Below are 25,620 nucleotides of genomic sequence, written 5' to 3'. Positions count from 1 at the left end.
AAGTTACTTATGGTTATGGGCGATAAAGATTTTTTATTTTTTATTTTTTTATTTAATTTTTAATTCGTCAAATTCACAAAGCAGAGCCTGTAGTGAATTATAAGTGCTAACAATCGATTGAGAATCATAGAAAACCATTATTAAACACGTCCTAAGTTACTTATGGGCGATAAATATTTATTAATTTTTTTAAATTTTTTTTAATTCGTCAAATTTAACAGCTTTTTTGGGGGGTTTCCCACAAGAGTTGAACTTCAACATTTTAACACATGTTATTACACACCTTAACAAACATATTGGTGAAGAAATTGTTTGGTAACAATATAGTTCACAGATTTTCATAAGTTTCCCTTACTATAAGTCGATCTAGAACGATCTCGATATATAGCCGGGTAGGCTGAAGAATTCGCGGTAATTCCATATCGCGGACCAAGTGCGAACCTTGCAAGACAAGGATACCACATCGGCATCGCTCCAGGACTCAACGCCCGTATAGAAGCGATAAAATATATCAAAAATCGTCATCACTAGTGCAATGTTTCTTCGGGGTGTGTTGTACTTCGCACCGACTATTATTTTGGGGCTGCGAGAACTATGGGCAACGAATAACCGGCAATTCCGAAAAAAAAACGCAATATCTTTCGATTGGCCCGGCTTTTATCAAATTTCGGGGTTGAAAAGCCAGCCCAAATATTGGCACAAATCGCCTTTGGTCATAATAATGGAGAAGGGTTGTGAACCAAGCGCAATCAGACGTGCGATTTGGTTGTGTCTAAACTATAGTGAAGGAAACCTGTCGCTAAAAGAGGGAACTTCAGTAATGTTCAATTCAATTCAATTTATCGCTAACAATTTAATCTTTTCGGTACACCACAAGACAGTGATACAATGAAAGATAGGAAGGTGTCGAGACGGCCTGGAGTGGTCTTTGAAATCAGACACACAGCTGGCGTAGGCGATTTTAAAATTAGGCATGCACACTGAATGAAAAGTGATCAAGTCAACATAAATGACAAGCGACGAAATTAGGTGGAATGCGACGGTAGACGAGATCGATATGTCCGGTCGTGGTCCGGTAAAGTAGAGGGCTGACAAGTATTCATTCAGCAGAAGTTGCTTGTGTGTCGACTTGAATGTGGACACGCTCGTCGACTGGCGGATAGCCGGCGAGACATATACTCTTGAATACCTTTAAGTTCGGCTTATTTGATAGAGCCATCGTATTTCGCGTCGATCATATATGATGCTTGGACGACGAGGACGTGCGTGTGTAGTAGGCCTATTTATGCATTTTTGATTCCGAGGTAAAGAGGTAATTGAAATTTTCGGGGCAGAGACCACAGTGGAACTGATACTTAGGGTTACCATAGTCCTTTAGGAGGATTTGTCCTCCTTTTTAGGGTTTTTGAAGATGTCCTCCTTCGAGGACGCCTAAATGACCTCCTTTTTGGCAATTCGTCTTCCTTTAGAGGTTTTAGAGCAAATATAATGGACAGATTGTAGTGTGAATGGACTTGACTGACGCTAAATGAGAAATTCTTGGTTCAAACAAATGTGACGACTTTTCTTTCAGTTAACCTACGGAGAATGTGGGAGATAACCTGTATTTCGGGAGTTGGGCCGGAAAGTTGACCGTTTTTTAGTCCTTTTTAGTCAACCAACCGCAATGTCGGGAAAAATTTATATTTTTTAATTTATAATTTTTCCGAATTTTACTTCACAATCCTGAGTCTTGATATTTTGAAAAAAGTGTCCTCCTTTCCCGATTCCAAAATATGATAACCCTATGATACATAAACTTGGTAATTTATAGTTTCCGCATGGGACAACGATGCGATAAGTTCATCAGTACTAAATGATGAAAACCGACGATAGTACAGCTGCGGTATAAAGATTTTCGAAACGACGTTTTAACGACTTGTACAGGTACACGCGCAACAAGGCGAGTGATCCTGATAGTTTCCAGTTTGTAGATCAAAAGAATTCCGTCGCCGAGCGTAACGAGAGTACTCCCTGCCGACTCGAGAAGTGGATGGATTACCAATGCAAGGTAGCAGTGAATAAAAAATTAAACACTCGGTACGGAGTTAGAATCTGACCGTAGAGTTTTCTAGGTGAAGTGTATCTATTAGTCTTTGCTTTCTTTTAGCATCAATTTCCAAATTAAATAGAGCCAGCATTTCCCCAACAACCGCCATCAAGTCGCACAGAATTGATATATGATCATCAGTTGCAGTTATATACGACCAATCAATCCCAAGTGTAGGAATCTGAAATCAACATGTATAGATCTTGTTATATTCATATCACGTAATGAAATATACCTTTATTATGAATCGGGCGCTTATTTTTTGACCTATCAAAATCAGAATTTTGGCATATTCTGACATTAAAAAAATATATATGAAAAACTTTTGACCTTAACTTTTTAATTTGGCGTTGCTTCACAAAATGTTAGATGTGGAGCACATCTGTTTGGAACTGTCGTTACTTAACGAAGTTTAAGAATTCAAAAGTTTTTTTTGCCTGTCGGTGAACCTATAATTGGACATTTTACGCATTGTAGTAGTTTATAGGCCTGCTGTTGTAGATGACCAATTAACTAGTCATAGTGAATGGTAAACGGCCGAATGAAACAAATCATTCGACTTGGTGCGATGAAAATCCCATCTAGAACAGAGTGAAATTTCAGTAAGTCTGACGTTTTTACAAGTTCACGCCGATATCTCAAATCTGAATCTTGACTGCGTGGTCGACATTGGTTATCATAGCACAGTCGTTCTTAACGTATGGTGGATCGCGAGATGTTGGGGTCTAAATATTCCGATGTAGACAACATCACCGGTATGAAGCAACGGGTTTTGTAATTAAAACTCCAGCACTATACGCTGAACTTCAATACTGCCAGCATACAGGTGCTGCACTTGAACGTTCATTTTCTATTCTTGCTAACCTCCTTCGTATGGACAGACAGTTCCAATCAGAAACGTAGAAAAGAAGAGATGGTTGGAACCCTTGAAAAGTTCTGTTTCGTGTGAACGTGAACCTTTTTGTGAGGTTCTATGCAAGTGTTTCTCAAACTGGGGGCGTGAAAGCATCTGAAAGAGGGCGATGTCGCCTGAGCGAAACGATGTTTATGAACTCAGCATGAGTCGAATATTTGTACCGAATTTTAGCTAATTGCCTAATCCCTTATATTTCCTGACTTGGGTTTGGCTTAAACGTATCTTACCCTTAACAAGGTGTCACCAACACGCGGCCCGCGGTCATATTTCAGATTTTGGAAGAGCGCATTGTAAAGCATTTTGAAATGCTGTAATTGATTTCAGTTTTAAAATATTGTTGTTGCTGTTTGCAAAATAGGCTATTATCTTGTGCCTCGCATCATTATTCCTCGCTAGCTGAAATTGCTACAGCATTCCATCGAGTAAGAATCAGCTGATATGAATCGGCAATTTGGCATAATGCCATGACGTGCAATTGCCTTAACACTGCAATGACCGAGACGCTTAAAAAAGATCTTATTGCTCCCCACAAGATGAAGATTTGCAATACAGTGTACAGCAGTGATTCCCAACCGCGGCCCTGAGGGCCGCATGCGGCCCCCACAAAAATATTGATAAATTGATCTATGAAAAGAAATATATTTATAAAATACTCTTGCTTGGATTGGAGTCTGGAGTTTTTGATTAGGATTGCAGGTAAGTTGTGAGTAGACTGCTAAGATTACGTCATTGCTGTTTTAATGCAATGTGCCGTAACTTTCCATTTGAACGGGCGGTACCTCTACATATAGTTAGAGGTATTGACGGGACCGTAACTGCCGCACCCCAAGCCCCCCAATTGGGGGGAGCGAGCTCGAAGGGGGCCCAAAATTATTCAGTGAACTAGCATAAATTATAGAGTATTTTAGAAAATTTTATGCAACTTTTTCAAAGATTTTTGCGCTGCGCGCGATTATCAGTTTTCAGGTACCATAATTATTGGGTACTCTTCGACCAAGTTAAAATACGCAAGATTTGTAGAAGTGGGCATATCGGCGTTAGCCATTACCGGGCCACGCCGCACGAAGACATATAAAGTTTTAGGCCATGTAACATGCGACTCCAAGAAGTGTGCGAGAACGATCGGCAGCGAGAAAACCTTGGCCGAAAAGGACTGCCCTTACGCTGACCGAAAACTTCGTTATGTATATTCAAAATACATATAGGTATAATTGATCATAGGCGCCTAAATGACTGGCGCCGAATGTTCCTGTCTTGGCAATCTGAACGTCACGAGACAAATAGGCTACCATCGCGCAGGGAAGAATTATGTGCCAGTGAAGAACTACCAATTTGAAATCGTGTGCATCTTTTAGTTTAGTACGTTTGGGCGATTCTATATTTTTTGATATAGCAGTCTGGAGGTCACGAAATACCAAATAACATCATGTAACGAAGTTGTACCAACGGGTCCGCCCGTCTGAATATGTTTAATTATTATTTACGGGCCCTACAGTTTCCAAGACACCTCACTCAGCTGTACCGGTAAATCTGATTACGTGAGCAGAGAGGACAAGTAATTGATAGCAATTTATATATGCAATTCCCGCTACTATTGACCTATTTTGAATTATCGAAAATTATCGCACACCGCGCTGGCTCACTAAACGGGGATCCTGATTTCGTTGCAGAAGCGAACAACGACACGGGGTTCGGTTTATCACCCTATGGGAGCTCAAGACCTAAGTGTTCTGGGGGGCCTGACGAAGTGCTGTTTCGTTCCTGCCACCGGGTATACGCCCGCAGATGTTTAATTATTATTGAGTGGTCCTACCTTTTCAAACACAACTCACTCGGCATACGTTGGCAGAGAGAGGATAAAAATTGATACCAATATATATGTAATTCCCGCGATTTGTCGTGAGAAGCTGCCTAAAACGGGCATCCGATTTAGATGACGAATAGCGGTAAACAGCCATCTAGCCTGAGGGGGTCTGGGGGCTTGGAAGTTCGGTCTATCACCCTATAGGGGCCCAAGAGAAACGTTTTTTTTTGGGGGGGGGGCTGACGAAGTGCTGTTATGGCCCAGGGTATTGATAACTAATTAACGGATAGATGTGCAACAAGGGACTCATGATTGAATACGACGAGATGCGTACAGCTTGGCCGGCAAAAAGCATCATAATTGGTGGTCCTCTACAGCTAGCGACCCAAGCGTCCAAATAATTTGATATGTCGGTGTTTATCGAAAGCAAGTGTCGCACTGATTCAAAAAATATGAATTGAAATCTCGCCATAGGCCGATAAAACTACTCCGAAATAGCCAACAAAGGTTGATTGTTCTGAACAACGGGAGCGCGGCAACGCAATGGCCAATGGCGTCAAGCGAATGATCGGAACAATGCCAATGTTCATATATTGGTGACTATTTTGGGTTCCTTTCATTGCCCTGGTATTCGTGCTGCCCCGGCCGTACTCTGAAATTCTAAATTTGGCCCTGCCATCGAAAAAGGTTGGGAACCACTGGTGTACAGTGTCTCGCTGGCTAGACCCAATATTGATTTGATTCTTTGTTCGCTAAAAAGCGTACTCGGCTATCGGGGGCAGCTCATATTTGAAAATAATCTTAAATTGATGATAATGATATTTGTATTTTTTGAATAAAATGGTACTATTTCATGGAACTATGCCAGTCGCCCAAGTTAGAGAGCACAGCGTTGTACTATAGAAATTAAACATGGAACGGCAACGACCGCTTTTGCAGCTTCGTTCCGCTTCGCCGGGGCTGGAGTGGAGAATCGTTTTGCGTAAGCGACTGTAGGATTTCTGGCAATCCAAAAGCTATCTTCCCGAGCGCAGAAATTATTGAATCTGGTCTTGATCGAAAGCTACTGTTGCACTGATTCCGAAAATATAAAGTAAAATAATTATCAGGCACTGATCCACCTAGAATCCGTCCTCCAATCTGAAATATCGGCATTGTTCGAACAATCGGAGAGTCGCAACGGTTCATTGTTATGGTCATTGTGTTGCGGTTACCCCATTGTTCTAAACAATGCCGATATTTCAGACTTGAAGGACAGATTCTAGGTGGATCAGTGCCTGATCAATATTTTAATGTATATTTTCGGAATCGGTACAACAGTAGCTGTCGATCAAGACCAGATTCAATAATTTCTGCGCTCGGGAAGATGGCTTTTGGATTGCCAGAAATCCTACAGTCGCTTACGCAAAACGATTCTCCACTCCAGCCCCGGCGAAGCGGAACGAAGCTGCAATATCGGTCGTTGCCGTTCCATGTTTAATTTCTATAGTTGTACTATAGAGTATGACTGGAGTGACGACTCGATTGTTCTCCCATTGTTAGCCGGCAGAATGGTCACGGTCAGATGGCTGCACCCAAAACAGGATCGCTCAGTGCTTGTTTCTATGGCGTTCAAGTCGATTCGTCGTGTATTTCGTGAAGCTGCGTCGGATTTAGTTAGACAGTTCAACATTTAAGTAGCGGTGGCGAGTCGTTATGACTAGTGAATAATACCGTGTATCCTCTGTTATATTTTTCGCCAGAATTAGATCATACTTCGTCACGCATAGAAGTCGGTATCATGGCTGATTCGGCCGCATCACTTTGGCCTTCGGGGATGACTGGGAGGGACTAACTGAAATGGAAATTGAAGAATGTTTCGAAGGACTCAATATCTTGAAGGGTGTGTTTTGTGAGGAATGCGAAGCATCCTTTCCTACTGTGAAAGCTTTGAAGAAACATTACAAAAATCATAAAGTTCTCACCAGTAATTGGAATATATCTGAGGATGCTGTAATTGCTGTTTTGAAGAGGGCTTGTGTAAATAGCAAAAAATACTTTGAATGCACCCCATCATTCGAGGAACTAGACATGACCAAAGCTGTTCCATTTGTGGAAAAACTCCATTCTGAATATTGTAAAATTGGTGTTGACGGATTTTATCAACATTACTCTAATATCCTGCCATCAAGCTAACAAGTTTCTGGGTTTGCCACAATTGCCAGCTTCAGCATTACTTTTGAAGATTTTTGGTTCTCTCGTCTGCGGTAAAGAGCAGCATCCAATCACAGAGATTGGAGGAGTCAACAGCAAGGAATCTAGTAAGTAAATGGCCTATACTTTGCCTTTCCATGGAAAAACTTTGACGTGTTTTTAGACATACTTGAATATATTGGTGGAGTGCTTTTGGGAGCCATTTCTAAGCAAGCCAACGAAGCAATTGCCACATGCCTAACAACTGCAGCGCCATCGGGAAACCTCATTAAAGTGATGCAGAAGAAAGACGATGGATTGAAGAGCCCGTCTGAACAGTTTCATGGCATGGTTCTCCGCTTTTATGTTATCCACAGTAAAGAAATGGCAAAACCCCTGAAAAATATATATTTTTTCACGGTACTTGAGGCAATTCAATGTGATCCATTCTATAACATATTGATTCATGCTGTATCCCTTCAATCTGTTTCAGATCTAAATGAGGTTGAGGATGTCATGGACAAGGCAGTGAAACACTTGAATAACATCTGTTCTCACAATTTTCCTAATGTTTGCGAGATAGCTTGAAAAAAATGAACAATATGCTCTTTTAGCACCATTTTCTATACTTTCAAACCTCTTGTTCCAATAATGATGCTGTTGAAAGTCTTTGCTTTTTTGTTATTGTTGAAATTCTATAAGTCATGGTATTTCTTTACCAATCTGACAATTGCTACTGCTATCACGGTGGGGTTTACTATAATGTAAAGCAGGGGTGTCAAAGATACGGGCCGCATCCGGCCCGCCAGACGATTTCATCCGGCCCGCGAAGCAATTCCGAGTAGTATTCTTATATTTTACTGCATATCTGTTACAAATGTTGAGATTTTTGGCAGGAAATACTTCCATGTTCATAGGTCTCATTATAACCACCCGACTATGTGGTTCCACTCTAGTTGCCACTAGGAACAACTCGGTGAAATTTACATCCAATTTCAAGAAGGCCAAAAGTGAACACTAAGTTCAGAGTTCTATACTAGGGTTACCATATTTCAGAAACCCAAATTCCGGACACTCTTTAGCGCCCACTAGTGGATTTCAAAATGAGTTATGACGTCAAACTAGCAAAGCTTTGCTCAGAGACCAGAGGTGCTGCTCACGATCCGGTTCAGGAGGAGTATGGAGTATGTGGCCGTGTGATGTGTAACCGGGACCGAAAGCACATGTTTACAGCCTCCTCCCGCCCAAATATATAATGATTTTGAGCCCACACTATAGGGTAATCGATGCAACTTCTGGGGGGGGGGGGTGCTTGCTATATGGATCCGGTAGATATATGCATCTGGTCGTAAAATTATTTGTTTGAATTCTGTTAATAATATTGGTCGTTCCATATATTACTATGTAGCTACTGCTCTCCGCCCATATGATCAGAGTTAGCGTTATAGCTGGTGGAGGATGATGAGTTCGAAAATACAGGGAGCGGGATTGCACTTCGTTATGTCATGTTCATTTCCTACCGATAAGATTGTTTATCATCCTTATGCCGGTGCGCACCACGGAGCTTTATAGACACCCAACATCCAGTGGTTTCAAACCTTTTATGGTCGCGACTTCGTCTCTAATTTGAAAATGTTCCGTGGCCCAGATCAAACTTTGACGAGCTGATTACTAAAAGAAGTCAGCACCTTTGCCCGGACTTACTCACGGGCTATTTTGGAAGCTGATTACATTAAACATATTCGCAAACCCCAGAATAAAGGCCGACGACCCCCCCGTTTGGAACCACTATCTTTAAATAAAGCATTTAAACGGTTTTAACGATCTCTAGGAATATACCGTTCTCATATAATTGCGATTGCAATTAGGCTTATTTCAGTAAATAAAGGTTGTTTTTATTAATATTCTATTGCACATTTTGCGATGGTAGTAGTCTCCATATTAAAATCAATAAATGTGATAGTAAATCGCGCGCAGCGTGAAAAAAAAATATCATGCATCAGCATAAATAGCCTATTCCCAAAAAATATTGTTTTTATGCTGATTTACGAAAAAATTATGAGCCTACGTCAAGTCTTCAAAATTCCGGACATTTGGCATATTTTAGAAATTCCTCCCGGACGCCAGTTTGAACAGTGAAATTCCGGACATGTCCGGGAAATTCCGGACGTATGGCAACCCTATTCTATACAAATATGGACCAAGAATATGGGCAAGCTAGCAATTCGGCTTTTGAATGGTGTTATGGAATCAGTATCTTCCAGAGTCCTAACACAAGATGTTCTGGAAGCAGCATTTGGATCTTGGGTAACTTCAGTTGACATTCATTAATATTATTCACGAATGTTAAAAGTTAACAGCGGTCTTCGATGAGATACAGCAGGAATCCAGTTATTGGCCAAGTCAGTTACTCAGTAAATGCCTTAGGCCAGCGTTTATGCCAGCGTAAGGCTATAAAGAGAGGGAAAGGTGCCAATACAACATAAGCCTATGTTGATCAAAATCCTTGGACAAAAGTCGGCTAGGAATCCATGACCAAGAAAAGATGCAGCAAATGAAGCGAATGTAGTTTCTGGTAGTGTTAGTATGGTAGTTTTTTCTCTCTGTGGCAAATGCTGCCTATCCACATTGAGATTCCCTACCTAAAAAAGGGAAAAAAATGCGTTTGTCGAAACCTTGACGTGGTGCATTGGCTGTCTACTAATGTCACTGGCAGAGGTCTTCCAAGCGAATTCCAGGGTATTTTTGGCAATGACAACGAGTTCCATTCAAGTGCGATTTTGCATACTTCCAAGGAGTAAGCTCTGACTATTGTGAACCGAGATCAAGCAGAACATTGACATTACACAAGGCTCTGGTTCTAGTCATACTCAAGTTTCTTCGGTTATCGGACAGGCACACAAGACTACAAGACTGTTGCGATATTATTTGTTATATTCATACTCGAATTTCTGCAGTTAATATAGGATATATTTTCAATCAAAGCTATTGCGAACTGCATATCGATATAGTTCGAGATCTTTCCACTTGTTCACTTTGTAGTACTCTTCAGTCGTCCTTTCCATGAATTCATCTCACAATAGCCAATGTACACGAACCAGATATTCTATATACCTTCTGTCATTATATTTATATACGTAGCAAACTCTATAAAGGATCAAAGCCACAATATCACATCAATCTCGTGAGAAATGTAACATAGGCTACACGGTAATATTCACTAGTCATAACCACTCGCCACCGCTACCTAAATGTTGAACTGTCCAACTAAATCCGACGCAGCTTCAAGAAATACATGACGAATCGCCTTGGACGCCATAGAAACAAGCGCTGAGCGATCATGTTTTGGGTGCAGCCATCTGACCGTGACCATTCTGCCGGCTAACAATGGGAGAACAATCGAGTCGTCACTCCAGTCATACTCTATAGTTGTACTGACGTAAACAAGTAATGGTTAGTAAAAGTGTGGTCTATTTGGTCACGATATTGCATTCTTACGGCTAAAGGCATCAATGAAATTTGAAAAGTGGCTCTCTACCCGTTTCTTTAAAAAGTTTTAAAAATGGACCTTCAAAATTTGAAAACTGGACATGTCACACATGGACATGTCACTTTGAGACAATATACTCTACATTCTTCGCTGCTTCGATTTAAATTCTTGTTTCTTAAACTTGAACGCAAAATTTTGTCTAAATTAGGTTTCTTAATATTATCAACTTACCAAGATGCGACTTTCCTTGCAACCCTTACCCAAGCTTTCCAATTTCTGTATTGACAAATCGCAATATCGGAAATACAGAATAGTACATTTGGTGATTTTGACGATATTTGCCACGTCGTAATAAGCGTCTGGAAGCATTGTACTATCCATGATGTTCAGTCTCGAGAGCTGTATGAAACAACTATTGTGTATCATACTCAAAAGTGATTTTGATTTGGTTATATTATATTATTCTAACTCGCATTGATATAATATACTTTCGACATATCCAATGATATGGTGAATTGTATGCTAACTAAGCATCAATGAATTCGTATAAATGCAGACCAGAATAAAGAATAAGTCAATAATTTCTAAATTATATTGACAATTTGCACAACCATCTAAAGGCACCACACAGTCACATATGATTAATTGATCATGCTCAACATATGGATGTGAATTCGAACCAACCGTTCGTTTTTCAAATACATTTTAGGTACCCAATTCAATTGACAGTCAGGTATATAATCAATCAGCCATTCTAGATAACAAAGCGTCAAAGTAATAAAAGTTAGTTAGCATTCTTTCAAATATAGTTGTTACTGTAACCGTTATCGATATCAATCTACTCAATAAATTTATATATTTTTTATTTTCATTGTCGACATATTGCACACATATATGTAATACCACATGCTTGCATAAACTTTCAATAAAAGAAATACTATTGACGATATGGCGAATAGAATATAATGATCGCTAATAGAATGTCTACAGTTAGAATATTAACGATTGAACGTTGTGAAATAATCAAATATGAGTTCCGGTTTATATGGGACTGTAGATTTAGCAATACGAATACAATCATGGTCCGTAAATATTGACTGCAGATACTATCTGAACATTGCGTTCTTCAAAACCAAGGTAACGAACGCCGTTTTATTCGATAATAATCAAATCCCATTCTGGAAACCGTTTGCCGTACACTACATACTTTTTCACATAGTTTACTTCTGATATTTTCAGCACGTGAAAATAGTAGAAAATGATCAAAGCTAACACTAGCTACCGAATTAGCAATTTTCCTGTTTTTTTCTTAACAAATATATTCACTGGGGACTTTAATTAATTCGGACCTGTCTCTTTTTTCTCGTGCACAGATACACATGCACCACACAAAATTAAGATGTAATCCTTCTTAGCCCTATATGGCAGCGATCTAAAGCACGCATCTCGCTCAAATTGTTACGCAATACATTTCCAAATCCCTAATTCGTAACACAAGTCGATCACTGTCCAGTGTCCGTGCTTAACCAGTCATCATCACCCATAAGCGATGAACGTCCGGGCATGTCAGCAATCGATGGTGCGGGCCGACTGCCAAAAAAGATTTGGAGTACTGAATATTGGTATACTGGAGTCAGGGGTGAACCCATCATCTTAGTCAGTAGCGAGCAGGCCCCAGTGGAGTATATGTTAAGTCTGTTTGTTGACGAAAAACATGAAGATAGACACTCGGCTAGGGGAGGGCGATTTTGGGAAACACTGCTAGTTTCCATCAACAACAAGGCTATTTCACCAAGCTACACACTACTTCGGAGGCGGCGTCCCAGACAGGAATTGTGATATCCTAAAGTAATTTGAATGTCTCACCAGAAAAACGTGTCTGTGGAATAAAATATAGTTTAAAACTATGATGTTACCGTTGTTCTGAATCATGATGCTGATTACCCATCACTTTCTCATGGCCTAATACCAATACATATCCTGAGCAGCATGTGTGAACAATGTAATTCTAATACGCCGCAGATTATCATTTAAATTCTTGACTCGGCCCGCCAACGTATTTCCTGCTTTTGATTTAGTCAGCTGCGTAAATAATTGCCCACCCCTGCTATATAGAGTAGGCTAGATGAAGATAACCAACTCGCATGATAGGCTTACGCAAATTTTGATCATGTTTGCAGTGTCGAATATGTGCCTATTTTAGCACCAAATATGTCGACGAAATAGCGAACTCTAGAAATCGTCATATCCGGTAATTTGTTGATTTGTGTTCTCATGCCCCAAAACTCAACTTTCAATCAATTTACGATTATATCCGACTTTATATAGGAAGTAATATATATCATGAATTGTCCAAACTGGATCATTGATTGATGCATATTCAGAGCGAATCCAAGCCAATTTTCAACTACCACTGTGATATATTGAAGTAGCTTTGATTATTTTATTACGATTCAGACCAGGGGCGATCACAAGTCAGTAGTAAGTCGCTTTTTACTTCACAGATGCACAAATCTCCGTGGTCTGTCAATCCCACGAGTAATGACAAATTCATGTCAATATTGCCCTTACACCCAATAAGCCATTTGGTTTGTATTGTGATGCTCTCGATTGGATCTTGCAATCTACCGACTGATCACGATCGCCCTGATGTTAACACCCACTCTAAAGAATTCGCCTTTCAGGAACATTCTTTCAACTTACAGATAGATGGTGGTCTTTACATCCAATGAAGAATTCAGAGAGCTTCCTTGTTGTCAATTCGCAGTTTTGGAACTGTATCTTTTTGCAACATGTGGTCTTGAGTGTCATTGCGATTTCACGAAAAGTTTCAGCAGGCATTTTTGCATCGAATATACACAGAGTTGTGAGCTACAAAATAAGCATTATTTACCATTACGGATTACTTTACAATACTTCTGTTGAGTAGATGACTGTTTCTATGCTTCCCCATTTCAGAAAGGTCGCAAAACATGAATTACCAATATACGTAGCAATGTGATTGCATTTACGGCTTACGTTTAAGAATTATATATTAGGCCGAGTAATTTTATCACAAAAATGCACTCGGAACTTCCGTAAATGATTGGGTCATATTGAATACCGTAATTTTCCGAATATAGTGCGCCCCCATGTATAGTACGCACCCTTAAAATGACGTGTATATTCTGGGAAAAAGCCTGTACCCATGTATAATACGCACCCTGCATTCTCAGTACATGAGTACATGAATTGTTGCGGTTTAGTATTAAATGTTGTTCTGTTTTGAGATGTCACTGTCGAACAATCATGACATGATGATCGCTAATCATAATACAATTCACGGCATTGTCTCTAAACGAGAGTAGATAGTAGCCAAAGCCTGTGAGGTCGGCGACGCGATAGCTCAGGCAAGCGACACACGTCATCTTACGCACGTGGCCTATTACAATTACAGATGCGATTGCTCAGGTCAACGGTTATGTCGGCGCACCAGTCCCATTGGAGATGCGACTGATTACGCAAGCGATTATATCTCGTGCACATGGCCTCTTGTGTATGCGATTGTTAAGGCCTGTCGTTGACGCGATGAGTCAACAAGGATTGCCGCGCACGCTTGTAGCAATCAGCGACCTAATTTCGCTCGCGTACAAACGGCAAACCAACTCAGCAACAGATCGCGTGCTTTGCAGACGACACTCGTTAATTAGAAACACGCTTTTCGTTAATTGGCAACACGCTTCTCTATTTGGCAGCGCGTTACACTCTATAACACGTATTACGATGCCCAATGGCTAGAGGTGATGCGCGATTTAAACAAACATGAATAAAGGTGTGATTTCAAGTTTTTGATTGTGGGATTTTTTTTTCAAGGCTTGCTGTACCCATGTATAATACGCACCCCCTATTTTAGGGCAAAAAATCGGTAAAATTTTGCGCATTATACATGGAAAATTACGGTAATAGTCAATCCAGTGACCATTGTCTTACTATCAGTGGCGGCTCGTGACAATATAGGGTGGTGGGGCAAGTAGTCTACGCGACTTTAATTGTCCAAATGACGTCACAATAGTGTATTCCGATGTTAAAATGTGACTTCGTGGTGGTCACACCCGTTTGTATGGGGTATAGACATCAGACATGTTTGACAAAGCTTACGCATTTCAAATCATTCGAAAGAAAATATTAAGTAGCCTACAGTAATTTATAAGTGCTTATTTTAAAGTTCGTATCGGTAGGCCTATTGCGCCCGGCGTAATTCCATAGTTTCAAAATGTTCAAGCATGACTCCATTGAAATCTGGAATACCCAGAATTAGAGCGTTGAGAAACGTGAGCACATTTAACGCCCGGAGCCTAAGTAGTGCTGCAAAGTTGACATAAATCGATTTTTCAACTTAGGAATTTTAAAAGCTCACTATAGTGGTAAAAGATGTATTGGAATATAAACAAGTCAACTCGAGCCGAGCAATGTCGAACATCAGGAAATATCGAGACGCCGTTTGCAGTAGACCACATGCTTCAGATCACGACACCGAATTTCGGTCGAACTAGGAACACTGCCCCTGGCACCAGCAGTGTAAAAGTGGATAACAAGGCATCCTTATCCTCGCTTATACGTCAGCCATTCATTTTTATCGAAATACGTTGGGGAAAGGTAATATTGCACTTTTCTCCCGCGTACGATTAGATCAATGGACAATTTCTAGTCTGATAAGGGCCGAGTCTTGCGTGAAAACACCGAATTAAAATTTGTTCTAGCACAACGAGAGATACTTTTCTACATTCCTGGGTAGAAAGTGCATGTCCTTACTAAGAATCTTGTCAAGAATGGAGAAAGAACGTTCAACAGCAGCAGCTGACATCGCTCAAGTTGTTCGTACACTTACTGGTGACACTCCGTGTTGCTTCATTCTCATAATGTTGTCTACATGACAATTTTTCATCATGCGCTTCTTAATATAAGAATGACGCAATGCCTAGGAAGTCTTTCTTCAGTTAGGATATTGCGGTACGTTGACCATAACACCATGTCTATCTATTTGTTTTATTTGACCGTTTATGATTCCCAATGAGAAGACAATTGACCGTTTACAACGGCAGGCTTATGAAGTAGGCTACAAGCTGTAAAATATCAAATGATAAGTTCACCGATAGTGCAAAATCTACGAAACAAACGAAATGCAGACGGCAAAAAAATTTGACTTTGAGAACAATTTTGAAAATTTTTCCCCTAACGCTACTATTTTTAGAACATTCTGATAAATGACAAACGCATGCATCCCTTCATCCTGTTCTCTCACGCGTAAGCGGTGTCTTATAAAAAGCCCAAAAGTGGGAATCAAAATTAAGGAATAACGGTCTGGTGTAAATGACCATAGTAGTCGAAAACCATGAATACAACAAACAACAACGACCAGGCCATAAACATATGTATTTAAATATATATAATAATTGGCAATGAGGTTACAAGGCGAATTTGCTTGCAGCAAAATCGCCGAAAGCTGTAGCAATATCGGAGATCAAAGTCTATTCCACGAGCGTACCAAAACTGCCAGTATACGCACAGAGAGTATCTTATGATGTTATTCGCAAAACTTCCTCGGATTCAAAATGAATGGAAAATGTATGAAACGCCACACGGTTCAAACGGTACGTCACCAACGAGAATTTAAGGAGGCTGCCCGACAAAGAAAACTGATATGCGAGTCAAGTTTCAAAATAGTAGATGTGTTTCTTTGCAGAGATACTGACGTAGACAGCGCAAAATGATTCCAATTCTGATTATCTCTTCCTTCCAGTGTCAAAAATGCCGAGAAAGGAATAAGCATAATGTCCACGATTTTGCTGATTTATTCTTCATATACCCCACAGGTCCTGTCGTCATTTACTTTGTCATTGAAATTATGTGTTCATTTTCAGCACAAATTCTGATGATACCTATATTAAAATTGGAAAGCCCATTCACATCAAATCATGCGTAGCGTGAAGACTATTTTCCAGTTGAATAAATTGGTCAAGAAAACATTACACAGCATATAGGCCTAATTCCACAATGCAACTCGTACACCCTGATGTGGTGCTTCTGCCCCGATGGGGTCTACGAACCCTGGTTAAGAACCCCTGGAATAGAAATGTCCAATTGGCGAAGAATTCATTGGTGGTACAGCTGTAGAGCCTTACCTTACTCGCCACCGATGATAACATGGATAAAGAAAACAGGCAACACTCAGCATGTAACTAACTATACGTCATGGAGGTCACATAATACCAATGGTTGTCATACTGACCTGATTAGATAGCTATATACCCTACGCAACGCAAGCTACTAACTTTTGATAAAATATTACTCCCCATGCCAGTTTCATAGATTGTTGCGTCCGTAGGATTACCGTTCTAAGTCGCAAGTCCTTCTCTGATTTCATCATTTGACCCGACTCAACTGGGTTCGTTTTTATTAAACACCCAGTCAATCCGAAATCGAGTAATTTTACGAAAAGGTCGCACCAAACATAATTTTCTGTCACGAATCATGAACTGGTGATGTTTTATCATCTTGAAGTAGAAATGTGACGTAATAGCTTATCTTCTACCACATGGTAGCTTTTAAAAGTGCTGTGATGAAGAAGTTTGTTGAGATTTCAGTGATTTTTATAGTATTTTAAGCGTGAACTTCAAGTTCTTATATCTAAAAAAGATATATGGCCCTTGAATTTATTGTTGAATACTGGAAATTCCAAAATACCGTCGGGGGCCGCATGTTTGAGACCTCTGTACTAGGGAGATGTCTATAGATATCCGACGTCGTACTATCCCATATCGACAGTTACGAAATCTGATCGATACTGTAATCGGTCAGTTGTGTTTTGCATGGTTAAATTACTAAACTGATGGATTTTCAGTGCGGTTTAGGAATTGTTGTAATATATTACTATATATCAGAAGTGGTCGAACAGATCAGCGTTGGTACTTAAGTAGAACAACAAATAACCCCTTACATATTTTCCCAATTTCAAGTACAAGTGGTAATTTCTAAGATATGACAAAGCTACTTCAGAGAGAACACATTGATGAAAGGTTTGAAAAGTACTAAGTCAGAATGTGTCAAACGATTATTTGGTCGGGATCGCATAGTTTTCGCAGTTGCTCTGAGGTGGATATATACGAAATCTCAAGATGCAACTTCCGGGGATAATGAAAGTGGCCATTATAACGTTACGAATAGGTTGGATATTGGTAAATATACCCCAGCCAGTTACCTTGATTCCGGGCTACTTCACCACGCTACTGCAATGACCACTAAACTCGTGATAGTGGTGCAATATTATTCCATCACTAGTTTTACGTTTCAAAATCCAAATTACAGTTGTATGTAGTTCATCAAAAATACTGTACAAGTAGAAGTGGAGGTAGTATGAAAACATAACCACTTCAGTAAATAATGCAAGTAGGCAAAATCTACTTCAGTAAACCGAAAAGATAAGAAAAGGTTATATACATAATATCTCAAAAGTAACGCCAGATTCGGATTCAGCGCCCCAAATTAGGTAAAAATAACCAGCAAAAATTGTTTTGACCATGTGTTATCGTTAAAAGTGATTTGCAACTGGCATAAACGTTACATTTGAACTTTCTGCTTCATTCATATTGTTATGACGCCTTACTGAATGGTCGACTACACTGAAAACCTAAGACTGCATTCAGCATGGAATCATCACCGATGTTGCCCAACATTATTAAAAAACAAATTTCTAAAGCACTTCCTGTTTTGGCTAGCGATGCAAAATCGAATACCCATTCTAGTTCACGTTCTAGCATGCTTCTTATCTTCGATTCACAAGCAGCTATATCGGTAAACATGCTGGTAATGGTGTCTTTCAAAGTTTAGTGCACTTCTGGTTAATAATTAGAACCGATCGATATGTCTTATCACATGATATAGTAATAACAACACCTTGTACGAAGAATTATATAGGTCCCGGAACACGTTGCGTCGCAAGGACAATGAAATTAAAGAAAGTATTGACGGGAAGCTCAGACAAATGTGTTATCAATGTTGCACATACTTCTGAGTTCAATACGGATTACCGTACTAAGTAATTAGGTTTTAACTGGCGTTGGAATAAATAGATTGTCCAATTGATGGGATTCCATGTTGACATTTCTTCCATTCCAGCTCGAGTTGCAGTTTACTCGTAATCTGTGATTCTCTTTGCGACACACGGCGGGTAAACACCAATTAATACTAACGAGCGCAATGTGCCAATCCGAGAGTTTGTCGTATAATATAGTCGAATATGGTCGTTCTTATCAGAAACCAAGTAGTTTGAACTAATTGGCCAGTTCATCCGGTTGTACAGTCCCAGTGCTTTACATAGTGTCGCCTCGCCACTGAGATTGACATTGCGTTCATCGAGTTATATTATGTCGGGAATAGCTCACGATGATATTAGTAGAGCATCCTCAAGTTGAATTGACACGGAAAATAAATTAATCATGTGAAGCAGAACTATAGAGAGGTTGTCGCACAATAGAAGCTGATATCTAGATCAGATAAATGTAACTAATACATTTGAGAATAGTTGATGCTTTGTGAGAGAAGAAATACTCGCGTCGACATAGTTCCAGTGTCGATTCAAGTTTTGACAATGTCCATTAGCCTATACGTGGCGGCATCATATCTTGGCATTTTGTCGATTTATTCTGCTCTCATCTCGAAGTATTTGAGCCATTACTGTTTTTTTTTCAAATTACGTTTCCATCAGATCCCGATAATGCAATTTCAACCTCGTAATGTGGAAGCGAGATGATTGCTTTCTGCACATTAAGAACAAGCTTGCCTATCATTGAATACTGTCGTGACCTTTCGAGAAAAAACCCTCTTGATATACACACGGTTTTCAAGGTATTTATCGACTAAAATTGTAGAATAAGCTACAAAGAATAGAAACGTTTGAATGCAAGTAAATCAGGAAATACATGCTACTCTCGAAACGCCTTAAACCAGAATGATCAACTAACTGAAGGACAAACAGACGAAATAATCAGGAAAGGAAATGACGCAAAGATAGACACCTAGTGGATGCATAAAACACCACAATCTCCCCGGCCTAAAGAATTAACCCTACGTAAAGTAGTCAAGTTCTGCGATCACCGTACCAGTCCGGCGTACGTCTTATTCTTGACGACCTCTTGACAGGTGGCTCTTTAGCAGATATATGAGAATCGTTGTCATATCCACCGATAGACGTATCGAAACAGTCCTTTCGAACAGCGGCTGGAGAACTAGAATGCTGATCTGAGGGCGCCCGAGCTGAACGATTCTGATCATTGAATTCTCCAGGGCTCATCTCGACCACAGGTTCGTCAGAGGAGAAATCAGACGTATTCGTGTCCTCTTTAGGTGGACAAGGGGCCAGGTCCTTGACCGATACCGTTGATTCCGTCCCGTTCCTGTGACGAATCAAAGCATATTTGGTGTTATAGCATCTAGAAGTTCTACTCTGACGACTTCAGGATCACTCTTGTTGTGAACGAAGTTCCGTAGCAGCACAGTGCCACCGCCCAGGAGCCAATCAGGTATCGATACACCTAACATGGATCTCTGTTCAAAGCTGAAAAATCTGTCATGAGGACAACAGTTATAGTAGAGGTGCATAGTAACGATCTTATCGGATGCAAAGCATCAGGAAGGACTTGTTCCCAAATACGTTCAGGTAATTTTTGAGTTGCTAAACGGAGTTTAATTGCTTTCCAGAGGGTTTGATTCAAACGTTCGCATTGAGCATTGCCAGTTGGATGATAGGGTGTTGATTTGCTTGACGCAACACCTTTACCAGTCAGAAATACCGTTACGTCTTTCGATAGAAATGATGTACCTCGATCACTGTGGACGTATTCGGGGAGTCCAACAAGGGAAAACAATGAAGAGAGGCACTTGATAACAGTCGCAGAAGTCATGTCACGACACGCATAGGCGAATGGAAATCGACTATACTCGTCGATTATGACGAGTATGAAACGTTTGGGCTCTGAGACTGGAACTTTGAAATCAATGCTTATACGCTCCCAGGGTCTCGTGGCTTTGACTAGATCAGGGGTGGGCAAACTTTTAAGCTGGCGGGCCGCATTCAACATCTGAATCCATTCGCGGGCCGCACTATATAAAATTGAGATTATAAACCAAAACGCAATATTGGTATTTGATTATATAGTGAGGACATGGAGATAATATATATGCTTATTTAAAACAATCCAACCATTGATTTGATGATATCAGATCAGAAACAGTGGTGATGGATTTCATAGGCTGGTCGACCTAAATAACCAATTTTTCAAAACTATAGAGATGAATTAGATTGAAATTTAAATCTGTGAGCAGCGATCTGTTCATAGATTTACTAATTCCACTTTTGGTTCAGTTCCAGGACACACAATGCTGACACCATCGTAATCATGTTAGGTTCAAACACGCTTCTACTATGTGTAGATAAAATATTAATAGCTTGATTTTGCGCATACAGAGAACGAGTCTATCTAAGACACGCGCGAATCGTTTTTTATAAGCACATCACGGAAATAATTAAAATTGGAGTGGCCAATCTGAAATCCCACTCGTGATCCGAATTATGTCGATCTCGTTTAGAATTTCTGTGATCTTTAGTAGTTGAAACCTTTCTGACTGCGTGGACCTTAGATCGGGTTGTCACGAAAGAAATTAAATATAAAAATGATGTATGAAGTATTTACCTTAGAATAGTGGTTCTCATACTTTTTAAGACACGCCCTGCCCCCTTATGATGGTAATAAATTTCTCGCCGCCCTTGTCGTCATATCACGAAACGCAACCAGGCTGTTAGCAAACCTCAGATAGTTTGATGGCATGGAAGGTGACGACTGTGGTTGAGAGATTTTTAAATATCAAATTCAGACTAAATACAGAGCAATAATAAAGAATGGGCTGTTAATCGTGCCTAGCGCGAAATTTTTAGTTGAGCTCAGCGTCGCGCCTCCCTTCAAATGATTTCATGCCACCTATAGGATGGTGCATCACCCAGTTTTGAGAACCACTTCCATATACTTATCATGGTGAAATGTACTAAGAAAAAGTTTAAATCAATTCCCTCCATTAATTCGATTTTTAGTCCGCATTTTATCAATATTTTTAATAAGTTTCTTTAGACTCTTGCGGGCCGCACGAAACGGTGTGGAGGGCCGCATGCGGCCCGCGGGCCGTAGTTTGCCCACCCATGGACTAGATGATTCACTTGGTTGGATTTGAAGAAACGCGGTTTACATTCGGAGCAGAAAGAGCAATTGGAACAGATGTTTTTGACATCCTCCATGGAAAAAGGCAGGTTTTTCGCACGAACAAAGTGATGAATCCTGCGGACTCCAGGGTGACTCAAAGCTTCATGAATCTGCCGTAACGACATTCCAGACGACGATGAAATGGAACACAGCCGAGAAAGAGCATCTGCCCCCACATGTTCCTCACCGGGGCGATGAAAAATTTCATACTTGAACGAGCTGAGTTCTAATTTCCAAATAGATAACATGCTGTTCTTGATTTTGCTCGGGTGACTTTTTCGAAATATAAATGAAAGCGCTTTCTGGTCGGTGATTAAGCGAAACTAGTTTCTAATCAAAAGATATCCCAATTTTCTGACAGATTCTATAATTGCCAGCGCCTCTTTCTCTACAGCTGGATATTTCATCTCGCTTTTAGACAATGTTCGGGACATGAAAGCGACAGGTCTGCTCCGCTGGCTTAAGATAGCTCCGATCGCAAGATCTGACGCATCACATTCCACTTGGAAAGGTTCATCGTCATAAATACAACTTGGACAGGCTCGTAATAAGTCACCTTTCAGTTTACTGATGGCTTCAAGCTGAATACCTATCAACGGAAATTCGCAATTTTGACATGTTGGTTTGATTTTACTGGAGAAAGAGGGAATCCACTTTGAATAGTATGCCAACATTCCCATAGCGTTTCAAACTGCGATTATCGTTAGGAACTGGCATTTCAAGTAATGGTTTCAGATGTTCAGGATCTGGCTGAATTTGATTATGTGATATCAAATGTCCAAGTAACGAAAGTTTTGAAATAGAGAACAGACATTTATCACGATTGAGTGTTAATTCGCAATTCGTCGCAGCCAACACGAAAGCCTGGATGGAGCCTTTCATCATGCTCTTTTTGATTTTCTCCGTAAATCGTGACGTTATCAAGATAAGCAACGGTACCTTTAGGTCGTGTTCAGCAATGAAATTGTCAATGAAACTCTGAAACGCAGCTACACCATTGGTTATTCCGAAAGGCAAACGGAAAAATTGATACAATGATCCATCAGCTTCAAAAGCAGTATATGGCCTATCGGATACAGATAGTAGCACCTGGTGGTAAGCGGACTTTAGATCAATAGTGCTGTATACCATCCCTTTCGCCACTTCATTGACTATATTCTCTATTTTTGGCAACGGGTACGCATCAAGAGGAGTAAACCTATTGATTGTTTGTGAATAATGGATTACCAACCTCTTCTTGTGCCGAAAATCTTTAGTTACCAAGACTTGAGTTCGCCAGGGAGACACGGAGTGTTCTACCACACCATCGCACAGCAGCTTCGATAACTCACTCGCAATGAATTTGCGGTCATCTGAACTATAATTTCTTGATCTGACAGCCACGGGTCGCACTTCGGGGTCGACGAATTTGAAAATTTGAGGAGGTGCAAATACTTTCGCAGCTGCTACGGCGCAATGTGAAGCATTAGAAATGACGAGATCCTCCGATGGTCCCCAAATTCAAATACTACTTTCTCATGCTGCTTCATGAAGTCCAATCCCAGTGTGCGATTTTGTTAACTGACTGTTATCTCGGACGCTGATCACAGCGCGTGCGACTGATTGATTGATCGTTGATTGGTTCGAATGGTGTTGTTTGATGGTCGTGAATATTGGCACACAGAGCTCGTGTGACCCGTGGAGAGAGGGCGTTTTGTTGTTGTTGCGTTGCCGTTATGGCATTTTCCGTTTTCATCTTTCAAATATACTTCACACAAGCTATCGCGTCCCATCAACGATAATGGCCAGTTTCATGGTGACGGAGGTGTTGACGCGGTATGATGGAACGGGTGATATAGCAACAACAACAATCGTAACCCCAATGGTTCTGGACGGTGACGCATTTGCCGTGTACGACCAGTTACCGGAGACTGAAAAGAGTGACGAACATCGAATCGAAGAGGCTCTGTTGCGTGCCTTCGCCTGTGATCAGCTTTCGGCGTATGGGGAATTCAAGACGAGGGTGTTGAATGAAGAGGAATCGGTCGACGTTTTCCTTGCCGACTTGAAACGATTAGCAAAGCTGGCGGGTATCTGTCAAAACGGTGACGAACGGCTGTTGAAATTATCTTTCGTCTTGGGGTTGCCGAAACGTGTGTCTGCTCAGATAAGGGCGACACCAAAGGCGGAGCAGGTAAAATTGACTGAGGTGCTATCGATAGCACGTGCCCTCGTTACCGATCATGGGTTGGATGGTACTGAGATGAGCGCCGTTGCCAATTCATAAGATTGAGAGAAGAGATGAGAGGCGGAGAGAGATGGAGAGAAGAGATGAGAGGCATAGAGAGATGGGGAGAAGAGATGAGAGACGATGATGAATGGTGATGAAGAGTGATATTCATCACGGGGGAATGTGCGATTTTGTTAACTGACTGTTATCTCGGACGCTGATCACAGCGCGAGCGACTGATTGATTGCTCGTTGATTGGTTCGAACGGTGTTGTTTGATGGTCGTGAATGTTGGCACACAGAGCTCGTGTGACCCGTGGAGAGAGAGGTCGTTTTGTTGTTGTTGCGTTGCCGTTATGGCATTTTCCGTTTTCATCTTTCAAATATACTTCGCACAACATCAGCAATAAGATCTTTAACGACTCTGAATTTGACTTTGCCGTAATTACACCCCGGTATCTCGAGTGAAGCTTCAATGCACCCGAGAACAGTTATTACGGAATTTTTCTCTGCGAGTGTGATGGGGTATTTGCCACCTAACAGGCGAAGGCCGAGGTATTTCGATAAAGATTCACTGATATAGCATTCATAAGCACCGGAATCTATCAAAGCTTCCACGTTGTATTGCGCAACGGAGACGTCGAGGCAAGAATACAGAGGAGATTCGGATATTCCAGCAAGTACCGAGCCAGAGACTAACGAGTTCAACGAGGCAGCAGGTTCTCCTCTGATACGCAATCTGCATACTTCGCATCGTGTCCTCGCACGCCACAATGAAAGCTTGAAGCATCTTTCGCGGGACAGGATTTCCGTGTTCTTTCGTGAATTTCTCCGCAGAAAATTCACTTCTTCTTCAATGTATTCGCGGCAGGCACATCGCTCTTGAACGCTGATAAATTGGAACCATTGGCGGATTGATCGCTGTTGACATTCAGAACACGTTTGACTCTGCGGCTCATAGGAACTAAACTTTTGCGCCTGTTGAAGAGACTCAGCTATCTTTATCGCCTTTTCAAGAGTCAAATCGTCATGTTCGAGTAAGCGCAGACGAATGGCCGATGATTGAATACCAGTAATTAACGAATCTCGTACCGCTTCTTGTCTGTGCTTGTCAGCAGTTACAGCGTCAAACGAACAATCACGTGCAAGCATGAGCAATTCCTGTGAGAACTCGGTGATCGATTTACCCGGGTCTTGTTTTGCAATGGCCAGCAGATGCCAGATGCCTAGCATAAATTACATTCTTCTTCTTTCGATACAGGGACATGAGCACGTCAATGGCCGCTGTGAAGGTGTCCAGATGTTCGAATAATGCATAGACGTCAGGAGATACATACCCTGTAAGGATCGCCAATTTATCGAGAACCAAGGCGGGAGGGTTTTCGTCGGAGTTAGAAGGAGCCTGCGTCGTCGAAGCCTCAACTGCATTGATGAAATTGTTGAGCGTCTTTTCCCAGTGATTGAAGACCTTTAGCGAATCTTGAGCACTTGCAAGGATTTCAAGACGAAATAATCACGAAAGGAAATGACGCAAAGATAGACACCTGGTGGATGCATAAAACACCACAAATACTAAACTCGTTTATAGTTAGGAATCTGATATATTGGACTACTACACCGTAAATTCTCAATTGTTGAAGCACATCTTTTATC

General features: G+C 40.8%; 2 protein-coding genes across 2 annotated transcripts; both read right to left on the bottom strand.

Moving 5' to 3' along the window:
* Positions 1 to 1,814: 1,814 nt before the first annotated feature.
* On the bottom strand, positions 1,815 to 13,458 carry LOC145438596 (uncharacterized). Its single transcript, XM_080315938.1, has 3 exons — positions 13,175 to 13,458; positions 10,703 to 10,870; positions 1,815 to 2,270 (listed from the first exon to the last, which is right to left on the bottom strand). The coding sequence occupies exons 1-3, from the start codon at positions 13,310 to 13,312 to the stop codon at positions 2,088 to 2,090; spliced, it is 489 nt and encodes a 162-aa protein (XP_080172064.1). The 5' UTR covers positions 13,313 to 13,458; the 3' UTR covers positions 1,815 to 2,087.
* A 10,881-nt stretch (positions 13,459 to 24,339) lies between these two features.
* LOC145441306 (uncharacterized) lies at positions 24,340 to 25,200 on the bottom strand. The gene has a single exon (XM_080319135.1). The coding sequence runs from the start codon at positions 25,198 to 25,200 to the stop codon at positions 24,340 to 24,342; it is 861 nt and encodes a 286-aa protein (XP_080175261.1).
* Positions 25,201 to 25,620: the final 420 nt, after the last annotated feature.

The sequence above is a fragment of the Botryllus schlosseri genome, chromosome 1 (assembly GCF_051294905.1).
Source record: "Botryllus schlosseri isolate E-star chromosome 1, Bs_hap1, whole genome shotgun sequence".
NCBI lineage: Eukaryota > Metazoa > Chordata > Ascidiacea > Stolidobranchia > Styelidae > Botryllus > Botryllus schlosseri.
The sequence above is the reverse complement of the archived record's forward strand: the minus strand, read 5'-3'. Positions and strand labels throughout refer to the sequence as shown.